This window comes from Stegastes partitus, unplaced genomic scaffold (genome assembly GCF_000690725.1).
Source record: "Stegastes partitus isolate 25-593 unplaced genomic scaffold, Stegastes_partitus-1.0.2 Scaffold43, whole genome shotgun sequence".
In the NCBI taxonomy this organism is placed as follows: Eukaryota; Metazoa; Chordata; class Actinopteri; family Pomacentridae; genus Stegastes; species Stegastes partitus.
In genome coordinates, this window is record NW_007577774.1 from 414,065 (window position 1) to 438,295 (window position 24,231).

The 24,231-nt window shown below is 41.2% G+C and overlaps 2 protein-coding genes across 3 annotated transcripts; one reads left to right on the plus strand and one right to left on the minus strand.

The window, feature by feature from the left end:
• Positions 1-213: 213 nt before the first annotated feature.
• mapk3 (mitogen-activated protein kinase 3) lies at positions 214-16,053 on the minus strand. Its single transcript, XM_008305358.1, has 9 exons — positions 15,713-16,053; positions 14,033-14,215; positions 11,413-11,602; positions 8,553-8,669; positions 8,354-8,468; positions 8,140-8,271; positions 6,645-6,754; positions 5,917-6,043; positions 214-3,889 (listed from the first exon to the last, which is right to left on the minus strand). The coding sequence occupies exons 1-8, from the start codon at positions 15,922-15,924 to the stop codon at positions 5,924-5,926; spliced, it is 1,179 nt and encodes a 392-aa protein (XP_008303580.1). The 5' UTR covers positions 15,925-16,053; the 3' UTR covers positions 214-3,889; positions 5,917-5,923.
• Positions 16,054-16,104: 51 nt separating this feature from the next.
• Positions 16,105-23,315, plus strand: nudt9 (nudix (nucleoside diphosphate linked moiety X)-type motif 9). 2 transcript variants are annotated; one of them, XM_008305379.1, is made up of 9 exons: positions 16,105-16,141; positions 16,907-17,006; positions 17,589-17,876; positions 18,069-18,179; positions 18,583-18,669; positions 18,910-19,021; positions 19,231-19,377; positions 19,501-19,585; positions 20,336-23,315. In XM_008305379.1, the coding sequence occupies exons 1-9, from the start codon at positions 16,123-16,125 to the stop codon at positions 20,479-20,481; spliced, it is 1,095 nt and encodes a 364-aa protein (XP_008303601.1). In that variant the 5' UTR covers positions 16,105-16,122; the 3' UTR covers positions 20,482-23,315. The 2 variants fall into 2 exon arrangements, with proteins under 2 accessions (XP_008303601.1, XP_008303607.1); XM_008305385.1 differs by having other exon boundaries at positions 18,090-18,179.
• The last annotated feature ends 916 nt before the right edge of the window (positions 23,316-24,231 follow it).

Sequence of the window (24,231 nt, forward strand, 5' to 3'; positions counted from 1 at the left end):
GTGCAGCCATGTTTCTTAATTGTAAAAAGTTGCAAGACTTCGCAGCAAATTGGTCGTACTTAAGATATTAAAGCACAATTAAAGCTTTATGCAATGAATGACTTTAGACTTAGTTACATCGAAGCAACACGTCAAGTATTTCTTTGTGAAATAACCCCCTGCAGTTCATCAACAAAATGCAAAAGATGAAACAAAGAGAAAAAAACACAACCCAAGAGTTTTAACAGTATCAGGAAATTTTATTTAATTATATGTATATAATTCTGTTTTTGTTAATCGTTTAATTCATAATACCCATAGAATATACAGACTATAACCCTCAATAACTCATATCTCTTTGACAATCTACTTATATCTTTTTTTAAAATAATTCCTCATAAGATCTTGTAGGGGAAATCAAAGAAAAAAAAAAATAGAGGTTTCAGAAAGATTGAAAACACTGCCAATAATAATCACGCCCATAAGAGAAATAAGGAAGAAAAATACAAATAAAAACATACTAATTTAAAAAATGATACAACTTTAACTCCCTTTTTTTAATGTAAAAAGAAAAAAACAAAGAAAGAAAGAAAATACAACATCTCACCAATATATCAACGATAGCAATAATAAGAACAGCCATTTAAAAACAACAATATCTGGAAACAGGCCTCATGACGGACAGGCCTTTAGACTGGTCGATACTGTGTGAATGTAGATGGTGTGTTTAAGTGCAACTTTTCACAAACACACAAATGCCCCTCAAAAAGACAGAGGGGAAGCGTGTGCGAGTGTGTCAGGAGGATTGGTGGTCCTCTTGGTTCGTTCCCATGGTTACCCAGTAAGATGTTTGGTCTGGTGGCAGGTTTAGAAAAAAAAAAAAAAAAGAAGAAGCTAGCAGGGCCTGGTTAACTGGTGACCGAGTGTACGTATGAAAATATCCGTGTGACTGTTTTTGTGTTGGTCTAAGAGAAGAAAAAAAATCATCTCTGAGATGCAAAAGCACAGGTAACTGCAGGGAGAGGGCCCAAGCTGCGAGGAAACAGTGTTCACTTCCAAAACAAACACACAGACAGGACGAGAAGAGTCTTGGCTTTACGTTACCGATGAGCAGATACACAAACACTTGTACACAGACATAAATTACTGCAGACCGTCCATGAGTCTTAACACACGCAGCACGTATAAACTTAAAGCTCAACAAGCAGGATACGAGGCAGGGGAGGTGAAAGACCAACCAAAACAACTAATCACATGAGAGAGGGGTTGGGGGAGGAGGGGGAGGGCGCGTGGCTGGAAAGACAAAGTGCAGACGTGCTGATTGAGTCATGTGATTGGAGCAAGTTTCCTGCTTGTGTTCATGATCCAGGTGGGGACAGGTGAGGTTTTCTGAGGAGGGAAAGCGGCAGCAAAGTCAGCGGGAGGTGTTCGCCAGTCCTGCTGTGGACAAGCAGGACAAGGTGGGAGGACGGGGGAGGGAAGAAGAGGAGGAGGAGGAGGAGGAAGAGGAGGAGGCAGCCCTTTTGAGTAAAGCGTGGTGAGAGTCGGGAGGTTGAACGAAAAAGATGAACATCGCCGCATGCACCAAAAAGCCTCACATCGATCCCAGAGTGCTGGCTATGGCTTCTGAGAGAACAACTCGAGCTCGAGACGTACAACAAATCTGCGAGGCCAGTGAGCGCTCCGGATCTGCGTCTATTAGCATCGATCCAGTGCATGTGTTGGTCCGTATATATATATATTTTTTGGTGAGCCTTTTTCAGTACAACAGGCAAAAAAATAATAATTAGTGCAGACTGAACTGGACCCACGAGTGGAGCTCCAACCAAGCAGCAGTTAGTACAGTCACATCCAGAACAAAGACACAGCTGAAGGGGGATAATGAACAGACAGAGATAAGAGGACATGCACACGCCATCTCTGAGAAATAAAACACTTGGTATGTTAACAGGAAGCCGGGAAAACACAAACAGGCAAAAGGGACAGAAAACAGGCAGAGGGGGGCGAACTGAGGTGTGCACAGTGCAACCACGGACTGATGACGGTCGCTCGACTGTGCACGGAGCAGGTGAAACTGTACATTCCTGGGATTTTGTAGTTGATTAATCAGGCTAAACACAGTTTTCTAAGGGGGCCGTACACCAGGCGCTGCTCTTGTAAAAGTTTGCGACTAAACAATCAGCACTCACATCATCAGATCTTTTTCACAGCTGACACACTGGCATGTCACAGCAGGAAAATCAAGTGTTGATGATGGAAGTGCATTCCATTCTGATGAAATCGGTCCAGGGACGACTTACTAGGATGTAATTTGTTTTTCTCTGCGCTATAAGCCGAACTGATCATAATCTAAAAATACCTGTTGGAGTTTGCATTAATCTGTTCAGGGCCAGCTGAGGCCTCTGGCTGCGTTTGACTCTACACAACAGCTGTCCTGAGTCAAACTGCAGCAGACAGAAAAAAAAAAAAAAAATGTGGGATGTGAAAGGTTGTCAAACAAACCCCATTTTCCAGAATGAGTGTTGGCTAAAAATGGTTCTAAGCAAACTTTGCACAGAGAGCTTCACCAGTCTGCCGCTTTGGATTTGTTACAGGAATGTAATTCAATACAGAACGACGGCTGAATGTAGGTGATACAGTAATGTTACACTCGGATTTGGTAGCATTTCCACATCAGTTTCCGTGTTTGTACAAATAAACATTTTAAACCTACACTGACGGAGGTTGGGCGTTCAATTTCAGATGTTTCAAGTGTGATTCTCACGGTGTGGCGATAATGTGGGTGCAGCTGGGCAGCACCGCAGTGAGAAGAAGATAAAACAAACTGATTTGACGTGAAGATTCTGGAAAATGGGGCTTTGGCATCAAAGCCACAAGATCTCATCAAGCATGCAACTTATGGAAATGATTTAATAGTTTTTGTTTCTATCCAATTAGTTCAATTCACGCAGCACCTCCTGGATATAAAAGACCTTCCAAAAATAAACGGAGAGTACAGTTTTTCTGCTCTTGGTCCAAGGTGTAGGTCAAGAAATGTGTTCAAAAACAAATATTCCTATGTCGCTCGCCAGCCAGGTTCCTTGCATCTCTCTGCCACTTTGGTAAATTTCAGGAATGCATGCATTCATATGAACATCATACACTTTTTTTTGTTTTTTAGAAAAAAGAAAAGAGCGACAACAAAGAACTCCTGCCGACATGCCAGTAAAAACACTGAAAGTCTGTCTCAAAAAGAAAGTGTTGAAAAATGACTCGCAAATATAAACCCCAAAACATACAAATACGACTCCGAGTAGAACCGAAAACACTGAAACAATGGTGTACAAACGAAAACCGCGACAAGCACATTAAAAAAGAAAAGAAAGAAAAAACGCTTCTATATTTTTTTGTATGTATATACACAAACCCGATTAGCATCCCCGTGCTTTTAGCCCTCAATTTTTTCCAGGTTGAGATTTACATGGATCAAGACAAGAAAGTTATGGTGTTGGTTAATACAGTAGTATGTGTATATATGAGAGGAGGCTACTTAGAGAGGAGAGACAGGAGAGCTCAGACAGATCAGCGACATGAATGAAGGTTTGATGAGGAGAGGGGCAGTGAGTTACTGCAGATGGGACGAAAAAAAACAAACACGAGAAACCAAACATGAGGCGAGAGGAGGGAGGAGTCCAACATGGACGAAACTGAAACAGTACGACAGACCCGACCACCCCACCCAACCACAGAAATCAAATTTAAACTTAGCTCTCTCTTGCAGTAGAAATGGAAAGATAAGCAGTTAAATGTTCATATTTCTTGTTTTCTCTTTTTGTTGGTTTCTTGAAGATGCATTTTTCTTTTTGTTTTAGCTTGTCGTTTGGGGTCTTCTTGTTCCAAGCCTCCGTGTGGCTTTTGTCACTCCTTAGGACTGAGAAGAAGAAAAGAAATACATGCCCTTAAAAATAAATCAGAAACGCCCACTTCTGGTGAATGTTGGTTCACATCTTCATTTCTGACTCGTTCTGATCTTTTACGATAAGACTGACTCACACACTTACAGTATGTGAGCTTGTAGTGCAGGTAATATTAAAGGAAGGAAAACCAATACGTCCATTAGAATGACTCACTGCATTAAAGTGCTGCCAAAAGGTCAAAATATGAACCATGAGCAGACATGAACGCTTCCTTTTTCATAATCAGAATTGTTACTTTCCAAACTGCAGGTTTCCAAACGTCCAAAAAAGTAGATTAGATAATATTTAAAATGGTCTTACCACCTTCCCATATTAACAAATTAAGGTCAGAGCTAAAGGACTACGACTGAACTGTTCATAAATACGAACAAAAGAAGTGTTTCCCTTAATTTTGTGCTGTGATATTCTGTTTTTCTTTAGTCTTTGTATGAGAGTTATGCGTAAAAATAAATACACAGATCTATAATATGTCCATTCAGTTACATGGAAATACTGTCATGTAGCTGGACAAAGAATACAGGTTTAGCATTTCCAAGGTCTTCAGATTGCAACCATGTAGTCACATCTTGCTGCTGTTTTTGGAGACAGAGCTACTATATTTTATAAAGAGAAGCACCAGTGAGACTTACAAATATAAATTATTATTATTTTTTAATTTTTTTTTACCATCATTGTATTTCATTTCACAAACTATCAATTCATTTTTTGAAAGAAAAGATCATTCAGACCCTCCTGTGTAACTACACTGAATATCTGATGAAGACAAAGCCGGAGATGAATCAGCAGGTGATCTCATGTTGACGGACTGACTCATGCTGTTCATGTGGTGCAAAAACTGCAGGGAAAGCAGCACCGTATATTGTAGGTGCTGATCTTGATGTTGTCAGACTAAATCTACCGATTTGATTGCAAACATTAAACCTGAAACACTAGAAAGCAACGATGCATAAACGTCTATGTTTTAATGATGGTATTGCAGTCCCTCTATCTTAACAATATTGTTCTCTTTATGCACTTTTTCACTTTGTGACTTTGTTTTGTCTATACAATGGCTATTTATTATAAAAATAATTATGAGTGATGCAGTTTCAATTAAACAAATTTGTTGTGTTACATGCTGATGTAAGTGGCAGTCCTGTACAGCATCAGTGCTACTAAGTGCACGGTACCACTCTGATGAACATGCTGTGCAAACTGTACCTTCCTTACAGCGACATTAAGTCCAAGATTTTGCGACTAATATAATCGTCTGTATCTGGCTTTTGTCTGATTACAACACAGCAATCACGAGTTTTTGAAAACCGCTCCCAGACTGTGGGAAATGTTCCTCGTTTCTGAGCCTTGTTTGTACATTTACTGTCATCTTGTATCTGTCACAAGTTCACTGGCTGTGAAATTTACACTTGAGGTTCAAGGGTGTGTTTAAATGTCTGCATGAATGGCACTGTGCTCCACTGACATCTAGTGGTCCGGCTAATAGAAATAAAACACACACGAAGAAACAGAGAGCTCTGGCTGATCTGACTGATTCATGCAGTTTCTTTTTCCAAACAGTGTTCCAAGAACATTTGTTTGAGCTCTGTAATAAACAGGCCCGTTGTTTGATTTCTATCAGCCTCTTCTCAGCCTCATTTGCATGTATCTTTCACTGCAATTGTATACGTCATCAGGATGTTGCTAGAATGGCAACGGCAAAAAGCCTACATTTAGTCTCCAGTCTTTCAGATGAAACTGTTCAGACTTAAATCTTAAACTATGTCATCCTGCAGCTGCATAATCACATAAAATACTCAAGAATGATAATCAAAAAAAGCCTACAAGGTACTGCAGGATGAGCGTGACAGACCAACAGTAGTGAAGACGTTTCATTCACTGACATCTGATTTTAAGTCCTTCTTCTAAAAAATATACCAATTAATCTGCTACTGCTACAACCTTGTGTTGCTGTGAGAGTTTGGCTGCGATGAGCCTTCTCAGGTACCTGTGTCTCAGGAGCCCTGGTAGGTTTCCTGGAAACGAGCCGTTTCCTCGAAGATCAGTTCCTTCAGCCTCTCCTTGGGAAGGTCGTCCAGTTCCATGGAGAAAGTGAAGGGCTCCTCTGCTACAGGCTGCACACACATTTCACAAACCGTCAGCAAAACGCTGAAGAGCCGCTTCATTCAAATGTAGCTTTAGAAATGCAGCCTTATGTTTGTAAAATTGAGAAGTGTAGTGGGCAAGCTGTTTACTTCCATCACACTGCTGCAATGCCATAAAGGCAAATACTAAACTTAACAAAACAGCAGCAGTTTGGTGTGTTTTAAACTGGAGAAATCAATTAACAAATCCACAACTTTGATTTCTAAAAGTGCAGAGCTGGGATTCTGTTGACAGTTATACAAACTGAGAAATGATTAGTGATCACATTCTTCAGCCTCTCTGAAGCTGAACCATGGTGCAAACTTATACTAATTGCATTCCAAACCCAGCTAAGAGGCTTCCCAGCACAAAGCAGAATAGCTTACAATTAAATCTTGTCGAAAACAGTGGTGACAATGGCAGCTGCATGTTAGAACAACTGAGCCCTTTAGCCCTAATGCAGATTTGTTTCTCCATGTGTTGTTGTTCTGTGAAAATTCCTTTTAACAAGTCCTAACACTGGTAGGCTGAGTGTTCAATAGGTTCTGTTGCAAAAATGAAATGTGTAGCTCACAGAAACTGTATGTTTACCTCATCTGTGGGATCATAGTACTGCTCCAGGTAAGGATGAGCCAGGGCCTCCTCAACGCTGATGCGCTTGATGGGGTTAAAGGTCAGCATGCGGCCCAGCAGATCCAGGGCTGCATTAGATTATTAAAAAAAACAAAATAAAACCTTTATTTAGTTCATTTGTAACAATAAAAATACAAGTTTTCTTACAACTACAGCTATTTTATTTCACGGTCAAAACTGTTAAATGGACTGAAACTGAATCATTCGAACTTCACTTTGAGAGTTTTATACAGTAACTACAATAATGATGATGCCCAATATACTGTATATTACCACTACACTGGATAATCTCTAAATTAGATTACTTTTTTTTGATAAAAATGTGTTTCAAAAGTGTTTTCCTACTACTACTAAGTTCCAGGCAGTGTTGGGGTAATGCATTACAAAGTAGTGCACTGCAAAGTAACTACAATCACATTACCTGTGTCTGTGATAACAAAGTATTGAGACACATTAATGTTCCAAAATTCAGTAATCCAATTACACTTACTAATCACTTACAGTTACTAATCACTTACAGTTACGTAATTTTGAGGCGGTACAGCTTACAGAATCAGCCAGCTCGATTTTGCTAGACACATAATTAAGCCTTGTTTTTGCTGCAACATGTTTCTTGGAAGTGCTGCTTGGAATGGTTTACACCAACTTTTCTGTTAGCTTTCTGGTAATTAAATCGCAAAAAGGAAATATACTGTGTATGTCCTCCTAGTTATATTGTTAACTAGCATTTATGTAGGAATAATTGTCAGACGATGTTGCAGAGAAACAGAAAAGTAATGTAATGTCCTTTTCAAAAGCGGTAACAAGTCATGTGTGAAACATTACCCCAGCACTGGTTTCAGGTAATAATAGTCTGTACCAAGAACCTCTTAATGCTACATTTTAAATCGGTCAGCCCTTTGTTATTCACACTGATCACATTTCAACAGTGACAAAAGAAGCATAAGAATCCTTTGTCCTTTATCTGTCGGTTCATGTTCATAGCCATCTGTATGTCTGTTAGTTTGTCTACACAGTGGATTCCACACATAGCTGGGGGTCATGATCAATACTGGGCTGGGATCAAGTCACTTCAAAGCACCATCAGCCTCCACCTGTTACCTCAGATCAACCCTACGAAGCCTGAGCTATTTTCAGAGTAGTTTCCCTTCCTCTAAGCTCATATCTTGGTCAGAGTAATGGTCAGCCATACATAGTGCATGTAGTCTTGGTTATCCAGATATTTCATAATTCAATATGATAATGGTTTGAGATTGTTTATATCAAGGAACAAACTTTGTATTGTGAAATTTGATTTTTTCAAAGGCATCGAAATAGCTGCAATAAATACGTCCAGGGCAAACCAAGAAGGATGTTGTGTTTTTCAGACTACAAGGGTTAAATAGAAATGTCTGTTCTCTCTTGACTCCTGACACTTCAGGTCTGCACATAAACCTTGTAGATGCCAAAGTACCTTTTGAGTCTGCCTTGTAGAAAAGCTTTTCCCATGGGACCCTGGGTTTGTCGGGCAGAGACTGCAAGTAGTTCCTTGCCTTCATGTTGATGATGCAGTTCAGATCTTCTTGAGATGGAGAGCCAAGAATGCCTGTACAGAGCAAAGAGCCTCAGTATAGCTGCTCATTGTTTTAATGTCTTGGGTGTTGAAATGAATGGAAACTGTCTCTCACCCAGTATGTGGTTGAGCTGGTCCAAGTAGTGTTTCCCAGGGAAGATAGGCTTGTTGGACAACATCTCAGCCAGGATACAGCCCACTGACCAGATGTCAATGGACTTAGAGTAGCCCTGACACACAAACACACATACAGTCAACAAACTGAGAACCTGTCCAGTCTTTAAAGAACTGACACCAGTTATTCCCACTCTTACCTTTGAGTTGAGCATGATTTCTGGAGCCCTGTACCAACGTGTAGCCACGTACTCGGTCAAGAAGCCTGTGTGGTCGTGCTCGGGGTCGGCTATCCGTGCAAGGCCAAAGTCACAGATCTGAGGACGACACAAAGGGTCAGAGGTTTAAAAAAAGGAAAATCAGTCCGCCAGATGTGTCATATTGTAAGTCAACTTTCTCTTAAACTAGAGGAGCCGTTCTAGCGGTTCTACAGCTCCAAGAGTTCCCATTTCAAGCTTGTCTCAAAGACTTTATTTCTAAAACTTCATTTCGGATTCTCAAACCATGTTTTTAAGTTTCAGCTCATGTAGAATATTGTAAGAAATCAGGTATTCCAGCAGTAATAATGCACAGAGAAAGGGAGGAATGGATCGTATTGGAGGGGCTGCAACTAACTAGTCACTATAAGTTTTCTTATCATCTTTTTTATTTACCTCTGTTAGGTGTGTAAATAGATCAATTTAAATACATTTTAATATAATATACTTTCAATAAGGTGTGTGGATTAAGTAGATTCTCAGTCATCCAGGTCATGGTCTAACTGGAACACACATCTCTAAACAAAGCTGGGGGTCTTCAACACCACTGACCAGGTATATATAATGCAGGTTTACTATCCCACACCTGGCATTTTCCAAACCATACACACCTTGAGGAACTAATGGGTGCTTAGTCATGTGTTCTGGGGGTGACAGTAGTTATAAAAGCGAAGAAGCCTCTTGGAGAAGAGGTCAAACAAGTTCAGTTGCTTTCTACTGTAGTTCTTAGGAATAGTGGAATAAAGTCACAGATGCAGTATTTATTTCAATTATTATATTTGCAGAACTTGTGTATCTTTTCCCCTGGAGTGTTATGCGTCAGAATGGCACTGCAACATGTGCTACCTCATTCCTTACTGGTCCCACATCATCAACTAATCCAGGGATTGATGGTCGGCTGATGAGAGTTCACAAGAGCACTCTAAAGGCTGTACAATATGGCAACTAAAGGCTCATTTCAACCCCTGAAACACCACGTGACTGACGAATCACTGCAGAACAAAATTATACTTCATCTTCTATAAATCCAACTGCCTTGGCCAGTTTCTGGGGTTGTTCTGTATAACAATGCGTTCTTAGACAGGTTTTAATGTGTATTATTAATCTGTGATGCCTTACATGAGGGATGATCAAAAAGGCTGCAACAACACGTGCAAGCATCAGACGCAAATAGAGACTGTCATGTGTCAGGACTCAATGTCCAGTGCGATAAACGTCAGCACATGTGGTACATGCATTTTGTGGCCACTGGCAGGTGCACATTTGCGATTTTCCTGTCGACTTTAAACTTAAACAAAGAGCAAACACTCCAGAATGATTCAGCCCTAACGTTGAGGATCATCACTGGTGATATATGGCTACGATCCAGAGACCAGCAGGCTTCAGTGCAAGAGCCGCAGTCTCCAAGATGGAAGAAGGCGCATCAGGTCAGGTGCGTGACCAAGAACATGCTTGTCTCTTCTGGTGTTCTGCACCGTGATTTACTGCTCCGTGGTGAGACTGTCAACTGTTCTACTGTAAAGTCCTGAGGCGTCCGAAGGAGAACATTTGGTGCAAACAGCCTGAACTGTGACGTGACGACATTTGGGTGCACTGTATGTCTGCTCACAGCATGTTGAAAATGTACGTGTTTTTTGGCCACAACACCAAACTGCTGGTCCTTACTCGTGCTACTTGCAAGATTTAGCTCCCTGCGACTTATTCTTCTTAACAGAAAGGAAATTCAAGTCGAAGAGTCGCCGCTTTGACACAGTGGAGGAGCTCGAGCACGCCTCACAGATGGTGCTTCACATGCTAACAGGATGGGACTTCCAGGGAGCGTTCCAAGCGTGGCAGGGGCGCTGGTAGCGATGTATCGCTGCACAAGGAGGCTACTTGGAGGAGGACAGTGGCCAATTTTAAATCAGGTTTTTTTTTTTTTTTTTTTTTTTTTTTTTTTTTTTTTTAATAGGTGCAGGCTGATAACTTCTTGATTGCTCCTTGAGAGTACACTTGTGTGCAGTGGACGATTTCTACTTGTGATTTCCTGCGTATCGCAGGATGCCTCTCAACAATAACCAGCAATCTGCATGCACCATTTACATTGAGCTTACTAGTCTTCAGGTACATTTTCTCAATTATAGAAAACTATGATTAATGATTATTGTTTATTTTCTATTAGTTATTAATAATATGACACTGTGGACTCCAGGGATATTTCACTTTTGGCCACTTTATGTTTGGCTAGGACTCTAGAAGTGCGATCAAGGAAACAGTTTTTAATGCACTTCATCCATCTGTGGGACATTTAGTGTAAAATATCTGCAAATACATACTTTGATTCGGGGTGTATATTCTCAGGCTCAATGCATCTGCACCGAACAAGTTGGGTTTTTTTGCAGAGCCATCCAGAATTCTTGTAATTGTTGAGAGCTGGTGTCATTTTCCACTAGTGCTGAAGTTTAAATAAACACAATGGTTCTATTTCAGAAAATTTTCAAAACATTCAACTTAAATGGAACATGCCTGAGCCTAAAAGGATCTTTTTTTCATTTATGTTCAAAACATGACCTGTGCTTGCTCCCATATCACAGGAAACGTGTACATCTACATTAAGGCTACAGCATATAAATGGGTGTTGTGACTTGGAGATGCTCTATATATTCTGTACAAAGGATGCACATCTTGTGTAAAATCCAACAAATTAACAACCCAAACACAAGATTGTTTCTAATGTAGGGTAAAAGCTGCAGCCAAAGCAAAGAAAGTAGCCCAGTTGTAACCAGTAATGATGGAATGTACGTGTCTGTGTGCGTAGGCCAACCTTGAGGTCGCAGGTGGTGTTGATGAGCAGGTTGGAGGGCTTGAGGTCACGGTGCAACACGTTGGCAGAGTGAATGTACTTGAGGCCTCGCAGGATCTGGTAGAGGAAGTAGCAGACGTGGTCATTGCTTAGCCTCTGGCTCTTCAGCAGCTTGTACAGGTCCGTCTCCATCAGGGTCTGCACGATGTAGCTGGGAGGCAAGGTGGGTCAAGGTGGACAACGACAAGGCCGACAGCATCCACTGATACTGAAGGACTGGGAAATAGCGTACATAAAGACTGTTCTTACATTTCTATTGCATTATTTAGCTAAATACAGACAAAACTGAGCCAAGAATCATATTGCATTCGATAACTGCAACCTTTGTTTAGGTGTGATTACAAGTGTTGGCTGTTTTGGAAAGACAGCGTCTCACATCATCATCTTATTAACTGGTCCAGTTTATGAGCACAATGGTGCTCTGTTATGTTTTTCTAGACTTGATACAACACTTTAAATGAGTCAGGTTGGTAATCTGTGTGCAGTAAGTGTGTTGCAATAATTTTGTTCCTCAAAAGATGCATGAGAAAACCCTAAAAACTGGGCCTACAGAAACTAGCAGCTAAAATATATAGAACTTTTTCTATCACTAACACACCTGACACACAGCAAACATCGGATGTCTTTGGCAGCATCGTATGAGTTGACGTTATCCTCGTGCTCTCTGCTCTAACAGTCGAACACTTTCATCAAAAAATATTACACCAGTTAAGACATTTTGCACGCACATTCATGGCTCTTACTTTTCCTCCAGCGCCAACATAAGGTTGAATTGGATAAATTACTAGGAAATTTGCTACACAACTCCAATTTAGCTGTTTGCATTCCACTTAAAGCATCCCTGTGAACCAAAAGCCACTGCATTAACTGTAGCCTCAGCCTCCTCAACCTAAGCAGCCACACTGTGCAGACTTCTTACTATCTGAGCTACATACGGAACACAACCTCTAAATGATGTTGATATCATCCTTGGATTTGATTATATTTGCCTTGCTAAGGAGTCATCACAAAAAAGCTACGACGGAGTGCAAAAAAAAAAAAAAAAGGCGAGCAGCCAGGCAGATCAAGCAAGACAAAAAAATACAAGGACTCACACATTTCCTTTCCATTTTTCTGAAGACAATGCAGCTTTTCACAGAGAAACTGCCAGAGCAGCACTGACTGACGGGCCGTGCCTACACATCACTGCTAGCTGCTCTGCGGACAGTCGCTACTGTCTAATGGGGCTGAAAGATAACAACAATCCTCACAAAGATTTAGCAGCTCAATCAGAACTAGTAAAAACGGCACATTTTAGAAGGTGTTGGATAAGGTTGTACTGGGCAAAAGCCAAGAATAAACGTGGCGTTGTCAATTCTGGGCAATGCAATTATTCAAACTGCACATGATGAAACACAATTCAGAATACTTGTTAACTACGCCAGCAGCTCAAACCAACACACAGGATTATTTATCCATACACAGCCTAGACTAGATTAAGCTTGTCCAGGTTTTCTTTCCTTTAGCGATCCCACCAAACTCCCAGTCAAATCAATCTTAAAGCTCTACAGACAAAATGTAGTGGCTAAAAGCTGAATTAATAAGTCTTGTTTGTCTTTCTTTCTGGTGTATTCATACCATGTGCCACACAAAGGTGCAATAATTTTGAGTTGTGTGGTCACAGCAGAATTCTCAAACACACTTGAAATGAAAAAAACAAAGCTGCTGCAATGAAGTTAAAGACACTTCATGAGTCACTACACAGTTTTGTTACAGGTCACTGAATGTCACATGAACAGATGTTTAACACTTTTGAGTGCAGTGCTTAAAAAACAGGTCCTTTTGTGTATCTTTTTTCACCAAAAGCTGCACAGATTTGTGAGAAAATTTGATTTCTGATTAAAACCACAGATTTGGAGTCTGCACTACATTATATGTTGTAATTGTGCTGTGTTCTCTCTGTCAGAAGTCGAAACTTAATATGAGACAAAGAGTGACATGGTGTCAACTGTCAAAAGCTGAGGAAAGATCAAGTTTTTAAAATCACCGTGGCTAAATGAGTAAATAAGCCAAGGCTCTGACTCGTCTTCACTCTCCTGATGGTTTCAAATATGACATCTTGAGCACAAATGTCTTTTAAATGCAGATAACACTAAATAAAAATATTCAGCTCTTCCAGAGATTCTTATTATCCTTCCATTAAAACTAAATAAATAACATGCAAATCTTGCAGCCAAAGTGCAGAATCACTTCATATTTTAACCTTAAGATCTTCAATGACACAGAAGTGCCTTAACATACTACCCACACATTGTATGTGCTGCAAAATGTCTTCAAGTTAACTTCTTCCAGGCCTCCTTAGAGACTCAAGGTTGATCACTTTTTTGAAGTCACAGCTGCTCCTTTTTTTTTTAGGTTTTCTGATTTTAGTTACGTTGTTTCTGTATGTCAAATTTGTACAAATGAGTATGATTGTTCCAAGTTCTTGGGTCTATTAAAACGTGAACTTAATAACAAACCCTAATTAAATTAAGTTTGCAAATGCATGAGCAGAATGCAGACAAATGCTGTAAGACCCTCCCTATACAGCATGATAGGATACACATCTCTCATGTTGTCAATGTGCCGTGCCCTGAGAATGTCGTTGATGCCGATGATATTCTCATGGTGGAAACGCAGCAGGATCTTGATTTCCCTCAGTGTGCGCTGGCAGTACGTCTGGTGCTCAAATGGGCTGATTTTCTTGATGGCTACGCGCTGGTTTGTCATGTTGTCCAGAGCGGAGCTGGATAGAAGCACAGAACAGGTGTCATATTACAGACTGCACAATTCACACAGACAATGACAGCATCAGACGCTGGGCCGATACTAAACTCCGAAAGGGCGTTGCAGAATGTCTCTACTGACAACATGCATGTGTGTGTTTTTTTTTTTTTGCAGTAATATGTCGTGAAGCACTGTAGGTGTAGATCTGAGTGTAGGCGCAGTGTCAGCGTGGTGGAGGTGTAGAGTACACGGAGACCAGGCCGTGCTGAAAGAAGACGTGGACGGTGTGTTTCTGGGAGCACTGAACGTATTAGTAATCCCTGTAAGTGTAGTGGTCAAAATGATAAACCCCTCAACCAAAGCACTTTGTGGGAAGAAAGAAAAATCATACAAACTTGGTGTTTTACGCTGACACAAACCCTCAACAGGAATGATTACATCACATCTTTCCTCTTGGTAAAAGCGCATTCTCTTATTGCACAACACACTGCATGAACTGGGCAAGTTCACACGCCTTCTTCAGTGGCTGAAACACAGTGATGAACCATGATGAACATGACATGGTGTGCTGGAATGTGCACATCACATTAAAACGTCTGTGCACTTGTTTAATGATCAGCACGCAGGTTTGAGGCTGTTGTGCATCGTACACTTAAGGGCAGTTTGGATTTCTGTCACTGTACCAACCGGTGGGTGTTGACAATGTTTACAAACACCGAATGCTGCAACAGTGCAATCACATGACCACGATGACATAAACAAAACAGCCCTGTGCTCCCACACTCCCGTTAGGAGCTGACAGTGAGCCACACGGTGTGTCCTGCTCAAATGGATGTGTAATCCCAGCTCTCATGCCACCATCCATTTCGCACTGACACGCAGCGTTGTCCCATCTGATCGCGTTCACAGTTCAACCTCGATAGCAGCGACTTGACATTGATATCAAGTGCAACAGAATTGCTCAACACGTCCACACAAAGCTGTAGAGATCACATACAGCGATAACACGAGGAGAGGCCTCGCTACAACTGACAAATCCCAATCGCATCCTCTGCAGCAGCTTTGCAGCAGACTGATTGTTTAGCTATCACAATTCAAGAAGAGATCAGTGTGATTGGGAGACTAGCGCCGGACGTGGAAATTAGACTACAGCAGTAACTAACCAGCATTTGCGGTAAAATGCAGCCTGCAGGGGATTTCAGATCGGATAGCAAACTACGTCCTGCGCAATCACTCTCAATCTTGTTTCCTGTTAAAGCTCGTAGCCACGCCTGTAGCTACTAGGCTAACCTGCTAACCACAAGATGTGCTGCCTTGAGGCTTAACATTGTCTAAATGTCGGCCCAGCGGTTTTAAACACACACATCGTGGCTGCGCTCATATTTACTGGAACCCCTTGTTGAATACAACCGCTAAGGGTAGCTAGCTAACAGTGTTTGCTAACAAACAGCTTATGTTAGCTAGTACAGTCGCTTTATACTACGGCAGCCCTATAGCGACGACAAGCTCTACTCACCACACCATTCCGTACGCCCCCTCCCCGATGTAAGACAGGTTCGTGTAGCGGGGGCCCACATCAAAAATTTGGCCCTTCACGGACTCGGACCCGGGCTTCGGTCCCGCAGCTCCGGGCGCTCCTTCATGCGCAACAGTGCCAGCCGCCCCAGCAGCAGCAGCGCTGTTGGAGCCTGCGGCCCCGACCGCTGCGGTGCTGCTCGAATCCGCCATTCTTCCTCTCCAAACCGCTCCGGCTCTGTCAAAGTGTTTCACCGAGGGACCGCCGCCGCTCTCAGCACTGTTTCACGGCGTTAACCGAGCGGATTGTTGGATCGACGGAGCGAAGAGACTCGACGGGGCCCTCTCTACTACTGAGGAGTAAATGGATTTCGTGCGCGAGCGCGGATTTGGTCTCAGCGCCGAGCGTAAATGCGCGTGCCAAACTACGGTAATACAGGCGCGTTAGATTTAGTTACAAGTTCAGCTCGTTGGGACGGAGTCGGATAAGTTGGCCACGGCTCAAACCGGAGGCACCGCCCGTTCGGCTCCTTAATGAAAGCGAAACGAGCGCGATCTGCAAATTAAACATGCAGCAGCCACGAGTAGGCGTGCCGAAATATGTTGCATGCTGCTCATTATGACAAGAAAAATTGAGTGTTTGATCAAATTGACATATTTTTAATGGTTGTCCGACCCCGTGTATTACTATTGTTGTCATAAAAATGACTGCGTGTACGTAACGTTGGGTTAGCACTGTGCTCATAGGCGAGGCATTTTGTTTACATGTACATGGACTATGCTGTATATCAGTATTATTACATAATACATCACATTATTACATTACAGTCGCACAGAGTCACTGGCTATGCGTTGTTTACAATTCACGATTAGCATGGCAGCAAACTAGATATTGACGAGATGGGTGTTGTCGTTTAACACGGCAAAAACAAACAAAAATGCACAACATTTATAGTTTTGATGCTTTAATATTTTACAGATATAAAACACAGTGCAATAAATTACATTTTATATCCATTTCTTTCTTTCTTGCCCCGTGCTATTTTATTTTTAAGACAATCAGATCACCATGGAAACGAGTACGACTGCCGTAACCACACCCCTTTGCAGACGTCACTGCGTCAGGCGCGTGCACTTCCTGGTTACTGTGTGCTGCATGTTGTGGTTGTTCTACTATTGATTTATTTGTCCCAAGGAATGGTACATTTACTTCTGCGACGAAACTGGATCGGCTCGATTCGTATAGCGCTGACTCTCTTCGGACTCCCGTTTACCGTCTGCAGCTCCGGAGTCAGGTATGAACAGACGCATTAGTTACACAGATTTAACTGTTAATATGTGACAATGTAGGAGAGGTTAGCTTCTAAACTGGTGTTGCAATCGAAAAGAGACATAGTTAGCTGTCTGCTTCACACGCCTATCACTGACATAATGTCTCAGTGGACTTTACCACGTGCTAAATCCAATGCTGTTAATGAACTTAAGCAAAATCCTAGTGAAACTTTACTTTCGCTGAATATCATATTGATATATGCATTGTATGACGCAAAAACAAGCTTCTACAATAAATAAATAAATAAATAATTCAGGACTGACTTCACCAAATCGTCATTAACTTAGATAACAGTTGTGCTTTATAGTTTAACAGTACCTCCAATCCTGTTCTGTATTGATTGCACTGTACTAGTTAAATATCTCCTTCCTTGATCTATATGTTGACTCTTTATGACTTTTGCCGTTATTACTTCAGGTGGAAGATTGTTCTCGCAACTTGCAGCAGAATGCATACAGGGTGGCACCGGGGCCACGCTGCCGCAGGGAAGAAAGAACAAGGTACACTTACTGGATTTTCACATCTCATGTTTCTTCCCCTGCAGGCCCGCAATCTCCTGCGCACCTTCCCATCCTTTCAGATTTACTAAAGCCATCAGCCCCACCAGTACCAGTTGCTGCAAACTTTACACAACCAGTGTCAGGACGATGCCATCCGCAGCAGCACTTCACGTGAAGTCCAGGTCGGCACAGTATCCAGGATCCAAAATCAAGCGCTTCTCGGTGCCCGATGACAAGGTGGACTGGAGTCAGAAGTGGCCGCAGTATAATCCGGTCAACTATACTGATCCTGCAGTTTTAAAGAAGCCAGTATGGGCAGATCCCGAGATTGGGTGAGCAGCACATAACTACTCAACAATACATTAACTACACTTACTAAATAGAATTAGGGCCATGTGAGTAATGGCTGTTGCTCAGATCTGAGATTTGAATTAGAGATTTTCTTGGCTGTTGTAAGACATTTAAGATTTTTTTGTACTTTTTCTCGTAGAAAATCCACTGGAGTTAATTAATACCAGTTTTAGGGACTTTTGCTTGTTTTTCAGCGTTTTTGCTCCGAAGTTCAACACTGTGGATGGCGCCGTGGACAGGACAGGCTTTGAGGGCACCTACAAAATTGAAAATGGAAAGCCACTGTAAGTTATGGAGTAACTAAGAGAAATATTTCTAAGCCAGTTTCCCTGACATCTGACTTACTTAAGTTGGTAACGCTGACAGTTTGATTTATTCTTACACTGTACAGAGCTGCAGATGGATCTGTAGCACTCACAGCTCTTTCATGTTACAGAAACACATCATTACCGGTTAATGTCTAAGGCATCACTTAATGAAGCTTTAATATTAATGCACACCGACTTCAGGATGACTAGTCAGAGTAGGGCTGTGAGCACTTTTTCTAAAAAGTAAAGTCTGCAATTTTGTGTGTGCACTTTATTAAATAGTTTTGTGTTTGCACCAGTATTTCAATCAGGCCTTCAAGCCATGTTGGAAAATGCATTCTTCTTATGTAAGTCTGCAGATACACATTTTGCTCCTTAGAAATCCTCATGGACGCACAGGGGTGACAGGGAGAGGTTTGCTTGGACGATGGGGACCCAATCACGCAGCAGATCCTATTGTCACGAGGTAACTTTGTCTTTACCGTACACTTTGGTTGTTGAGTGATTAATTTGGTTTTACAAAGAAGGATTCAAAAGAGGAAAACTCAGTTGATAACACTTTGGTACCTAACAATCTGATGTGCATCTAAAACAGGACATCACAAAATCATCACAGTTTGTTTAAAATATCAAGATGATTCATTGTCAAAGAACAGGAGAGTTTTTAAAAATGCTCAACAGCCTAACATATTTCACTGTCATGCAGATGGAAAGTTGATGCCAAAGGAGCAAAGATACTTCACTCTGTCTCCAAACGGCCTATTCTGCAGTTTGTGGCCATCAAGAGGAAAGACTGTGGGGAGTGGGCCATTCCTGGGGTAGGTAACTTCTACATTTCCTTTCTATTTGTGTGGCCTGTTATTTTGTACAACTGTCCCTGTATTATTATAACTTGCTTTTTATTTTGTCTACCAAGATATTTTCCGTAATTCAAGGGACAGCAATAATAAATGTATGTTGATTTGGGATGTGAAGGATGTCTTACTCCTGTGACTTCTTTATCCATGTTCACATAATTGTTTTGCAGGGGATGGTAGATCCAGGGGAGCAGGTTTCTCTCACGCTGCAGCGAGAGTTCTCAGAAGAAGCATTGAACTCGCTTTCAGTCCCGCCAGCAGAGAGAGCAAAAATTCACGAGCGCATCAACAAACTCTTTAAATCACCAGGATTTCAGGTCAGTAACTAACATGGACTCATTTGTTAACCGTCACGTTTTAGTGAACAAGTGAGAAAAGTAAGAGACTTCAAGAACATAGAGGCTTTTCTTGTACTTGAGCTTGCGATCTTTCTCCTTCAGGTCTATAAAGGCTATGTCGATGATCCTAGAAACACTGACAATGCTTGGATGGAGACAGTTGCTGTCAACTTTCATGATGAATCAGGTAACATGTAATAAGATTTTTTTTCTCATTTTAAAGAGCCCATTTTATGCTTTTTAGAATTTTCTCTTTCCTTAAATTTACTATAAACCTGCTTTTTATTAAAAAAAAAAAAAAGTCTGCTTACAAACTTATAAAGCCCAAAGACTGCACCAAAGGGGGTTATTCTCTCTCACAGAATCACTGCTCATTACCTGCCTGAAGCACCTCTTTTGAAATCCAGGCTTTTCTTCTGTTACTTATTTATGTCATCATGTAACATATTTGCATAACATCTGCCTAGTGGCTATTTGAGCAGCTCCCCCATGGCCTGCCATCTTTTCTCCACAAGAGCCTTTTCCATTAGGGCTACATTTCTCTGCCTGTACACAGAGATCTGGAGTTACAATGTGAAATCAACGTTATCTCGCTTTTGTCGGGCCAGCAGAGTAATGCGGCAGACTGGGCGTTTCTGGAGGGGGGTCTTGAAAAGACAGTCATACAACAGAGCATTTCAGCCAGAGGTTGAGAAAAAGGTGTTGCAGTGATGTAGAGTAGAAGAAAAAATTGTTTTTTGAGCAATAAAACATGTAAACATATTCTAGTCAACCCTCCAACATATGAATGCGAACATGTAAAGGTACATAATATGGGCTCTTTATTTATCCTATTCATAGTTTTGGATTTTTCATTACCGTTTTCTGAGAAAAACCGAAAGAAAAATGGAGATGCAAGGTTTTTTAAGCCAGTGAGTTGTCTTTGTTGTTACTGTAGGCAACAGTGTGAGTGAGCTGCGGCTGCAAGCTGGTGATGACGCAGGACAAGTTAAATGGGTTGATGTTGACTCGTCTTGTGCCCTCTATGCGAGTCACTCCCATTTCCTGGAGCTGGCTGCCAAAGAGAGGAAAGCCCACTGGTAACCAAGGACAAAAGACTGTTCTGATATAACATTGAAGGAAATATTTAGAGCTTTATTGCGGTTTCTGTTCTGCGTGCTCGTCACTTCATGAAGCATGATGCCTTATGTGAATGTCCTATCACTATGTTCATCACAGTCAAAATAATTAGAAACATAATATGCATCTCATTAGTTTAATGCTCATGTATACACTGAAACAGCCACAACATTAAAACCACCTGCCTGATATTGTGTGGGTCTCCCTCATGCCTCCAAAATCTCTCTGACCCAGCATGGATTCTCTAAGAGCACTGAAGGTGTCCTGTGGCATCAGGCACCAAGGAGTTAGCAGCAGATCCTTTAAGTCTTGGAAGCTGTGAGGTTGAGCCTCCATGGATTGTTTTCCTGCACATTCCACAGATGATCTGATTCTGGATAATTTGGAGGCCAAGTAAACACCTTGAGCTCTCATTTTAAAACAATTCCTGAACAATTTTGAGGCAGAGTGGATTATCCTGCTGAAAGAGGCCATTGCCGTTAGGGTATACTGTTGACATAGGGGGGGCTATGTGATCTGCTGCCATGTTTAGGAGGGTGGTACATCTCAAAGTAACATCCACATGATTGTCAGGATGCAAGGTTTCCCAGCAGAACATTACTCAGAGCATCACACTGCCTTCACCAACTTGCCTTCCTCCCATCGTGCATCCTCCTGCCATCTCTTCCCAAAACAACACACACATTCCGACTTTCCACTGGATTCATCAGACCAAGAAGCTTTCTTTCGTTGCTCCATCACCTAGTTCTGATGTCACATAGTCTGCGGCTACATAGCGCCATACACAGCAAGCTGCAATGCATCATGTGTTCTGACACCTTTCTATCATAGCCAGCATTAAGGTTTTCTGTTATTTCTGCGTGATGGGACCACATGGCCGAGCCTTTGACCCCCACACTCCTCAGTGAGCCTTGGGCACCCACAAACCACAGGACCTTCTGTGTTGGAGATGCTCTGACCCAGTATTATTGACATCATAATGTAGCCCTTGTCAAAATTGCTCAGAACCTTATGCTTCCCATTGTTCCTATTTGCTTTCTGCTTAGTATGCTTGACAGCTGACACTGTAAAAAGATAACCAATGTTATTCACTTTACCTTTCAGTGGTTTTAATGTTGTGGCTGATCCATGTACTGTATTTCCACTATATAGTCTGCAGCAACATTGAAGAACTTGTGAAATGAGTGAAACTATCAGGCTGAAAGCATATCGGCTGTTTTTCCAACAGTCTTAGAACTGCTATTTGGGGGGAAAAAGCATGAAAAAAAAGAAGAGAAGAACTGTACAGTTTCATTAAAAAGCTTTTGACTCACTGCTTGCAAGGAGCTTAAGACAAGTCTGCCAGGACAAGTGTGGTCACATTGCATCCATTTGCGCATATTAGAGTAATGTATTCAATGTTAACAAGGATCACATTAACCTACCATGATCATGCAAGAGCAAACACAATGAGCTGCCGAACATAGCACATACTTTATTCATTTAGGTGTGATAAGGAGGCAAAGTGGAGTGTGACTTGGATCTTTACATGTGAAAAGAGTATGATGATGTGCATCGAAGCTGAGCACAGACCGAACCGAAAACTAGCAGACAAGCATGTTTTCGAGCGGTAACAGACGGTGGATGCAAAAGGACATTTCACACTCGACAGCCTGCCTTTCCAAATGTTCACATCAGTAGGTGTCATCTCACTGCAGGGGATATTTATCAATGAGGCAGCGATGAAAGGGCTTATATCTGTTAGGATTCCTGATAAAAACATTAACACATAGAAGCCTCTGTCATCTGAAGGTAGTCAACAACACACGACCAATCTTAAAGTAGTTAAATAAAAGGAATAATTGCTGCATGATTTGCAAAATAGCATGTTTGTCTTCAGGCTGATTGTACAAATCTAATAAGATGTGATATAAATTCTGATTAGTGTGAACTTCCACAAGGCACTTATGGAAAAAAGAGAGAAGAATGTGGCTGTAATTGGGTTTATCAAGAAGGAAACTCTTACAAAAACAAAAAAAAAACTTTCATTAAATTAAACCCACAACACTTCTAGGAGGCGCCACAAAGCCTGTAAGCCCCACCGATTTGCTCTCATTGCTGGTCAGGCCACAACATTTGCCTCTTTGACATGTAGTAAACTGTTCTAAGGTGTGATCCCAGCAGCAGCGTGTGCGTAAGTTCTATTGTTCAAAGCTCACTATAATAGATCCATTATATAACCTAATCTCATAATTCTTCACACCCATCTAGGAGCTCATTCAGCTCTAGTAAGTTTCCCAGTGCAGCCAGGCTACTTTCCTTCACTGCTGGAGCATTTACAGTAGGAGCACTAATAGCATTTGTTGTTGTGGGAAGGGAGAGTATTTCCCATCCAGATTTCCCCAGATGTACCACTTAAATTGGCAACCTTCCAGTGACAAAATCCTCCAACCTTTGGCTCTAAAGCTCTGGTTTTATTACATTTTTTTTCCTGCCTAAAGTGGTTTCAGGCTTGTGGTTAGTAAAAGGCAAAAGTAAATAACTGGTAGGTTGACAGAGCTTTTTCACTGAAATGCTGCACAGCCAAATGCTGAATCATTGTAGTTACTTTAATTAGCAATAATGATTTACTAATCAAATTTAATTTTCTGTATGTAAGCTAACATGTGAAATTGAAGCCAAAGGTGTTTGTTTACGAACCCTGCATTAATTTTGTTTTTGTCTGATAACGTGCTTCCTTCTGGATTACTTGAAACTGTAAATCATTGTGAAGGCTTGAGTTGATATAAGCGGTTTTCCTCATAAAAGTTGCATCATTATGCCACGTGTACTGTTCTCATTTTCTCGCAGCATGTCTAACATCAGCTGAACTCAGCCTGCATGTTCATATCAGAAACAGTAATCTACAAATGTTTGTACAAAACAGCTGCTTTTATTTGATCGTGCATGTTCCTGTGCAAGCAAAACGCCACCCAAATGTGTTTAATTTGGACTGAGCAGTATCATTGCTTTTGTCTTAAACTGTTAAGTTGTGTAGCATTTCAGCTGCATGCACAGTGGCTGATCTTTTCACCAGCATAATGCAGACCCAGATACTTTCTGTAGGCTATTGTATAATAGATGTTGTTGGAAATCATTTACTAAATTGAGTGTAATGTACTTCTGAGTGGCCTCAAATTAGAAGGCCTCTTTTCTTCCATGGCAGCAAGCTGTATTGCATTATCACTACAGTCATAAAAAAGGGCAAAAGATACAAAGAGGTGCAAAACTATCTTTTAATAACGAGAACACTGACATTATACACTCAATTTATGCATTTGAAATGATACTTAACAATGCTTTATGCTACTAATGGGAAAATGATTTGGTCATCAGGCTGGATCAAATGTCAAATGCAAAGGATAGATCATTACTGATAAAGGGTCATGTTTGGAGACATCAGATTTGATGATGCACAGCCCTTAGTGCATATAGCTGTTAGTGTTACAGGCTGCCTGCTGCAGACACAATTACATTTGTGCTCCACATAGTGTGGTGGAAAGTAAAAAAAATAAAAAGTACTGCATTGTCTCATATTTTGTCAGTGTGCAGAGTCTCCCTTGAAAAATTTCCCTTTTGTTGCCAGCATAGTCTAAGTAAGAACATTTTTCTTTATATCATCTTATTTCTTACTGTGTGATGGAGAAACTTAAATAATCATTTTTTACTGAAAATCTGATTTTTGTCTTTACAGAC

Excerpts from the sequence above, each read along its gene's own strand:
- mapk3 (XM_008305358.1), bottom strand. The coding sequence starts at position 15,924 with ATGGCGGATTCGAGCAGCACCGCAGCGGTCGGGGCCGCAGGCTCCAAC. Across the intron at positions 8,469-8,552 it reads AAATCATGCTCAACTCAAAG|GGCTACTCTAAGTCCATTGA; the intron begins GTAAGAGTGGGA and ends TTTGTGTGTCAG. Across the intron at positions 6,044-6,644 it reads ACTATGATCCCACAGATGAG|CCTGTAGCAGAGGAGCCCTT; the intron begins GTAAACATACAG and ends ATGTGTGTGCAG.
- nudt9 (XM_008305379.1), top strand. Across the intron at positions 17,007-17,588 it reads GTCTGCAGCTCCGGAGTCAG|GCCCGCAATCTCCTGCGCAC; the intron begins GTATGAACAGAC and ends CTTCCCCTGCAG. Across the intron at positions 18,180-18,582 it reads ATTGAAAATGGAAAGCCACT|AAATCCTCATGGACGCACAG; the intron begins GTAAGTTATGGA and ends TTTGCTCCTTAG.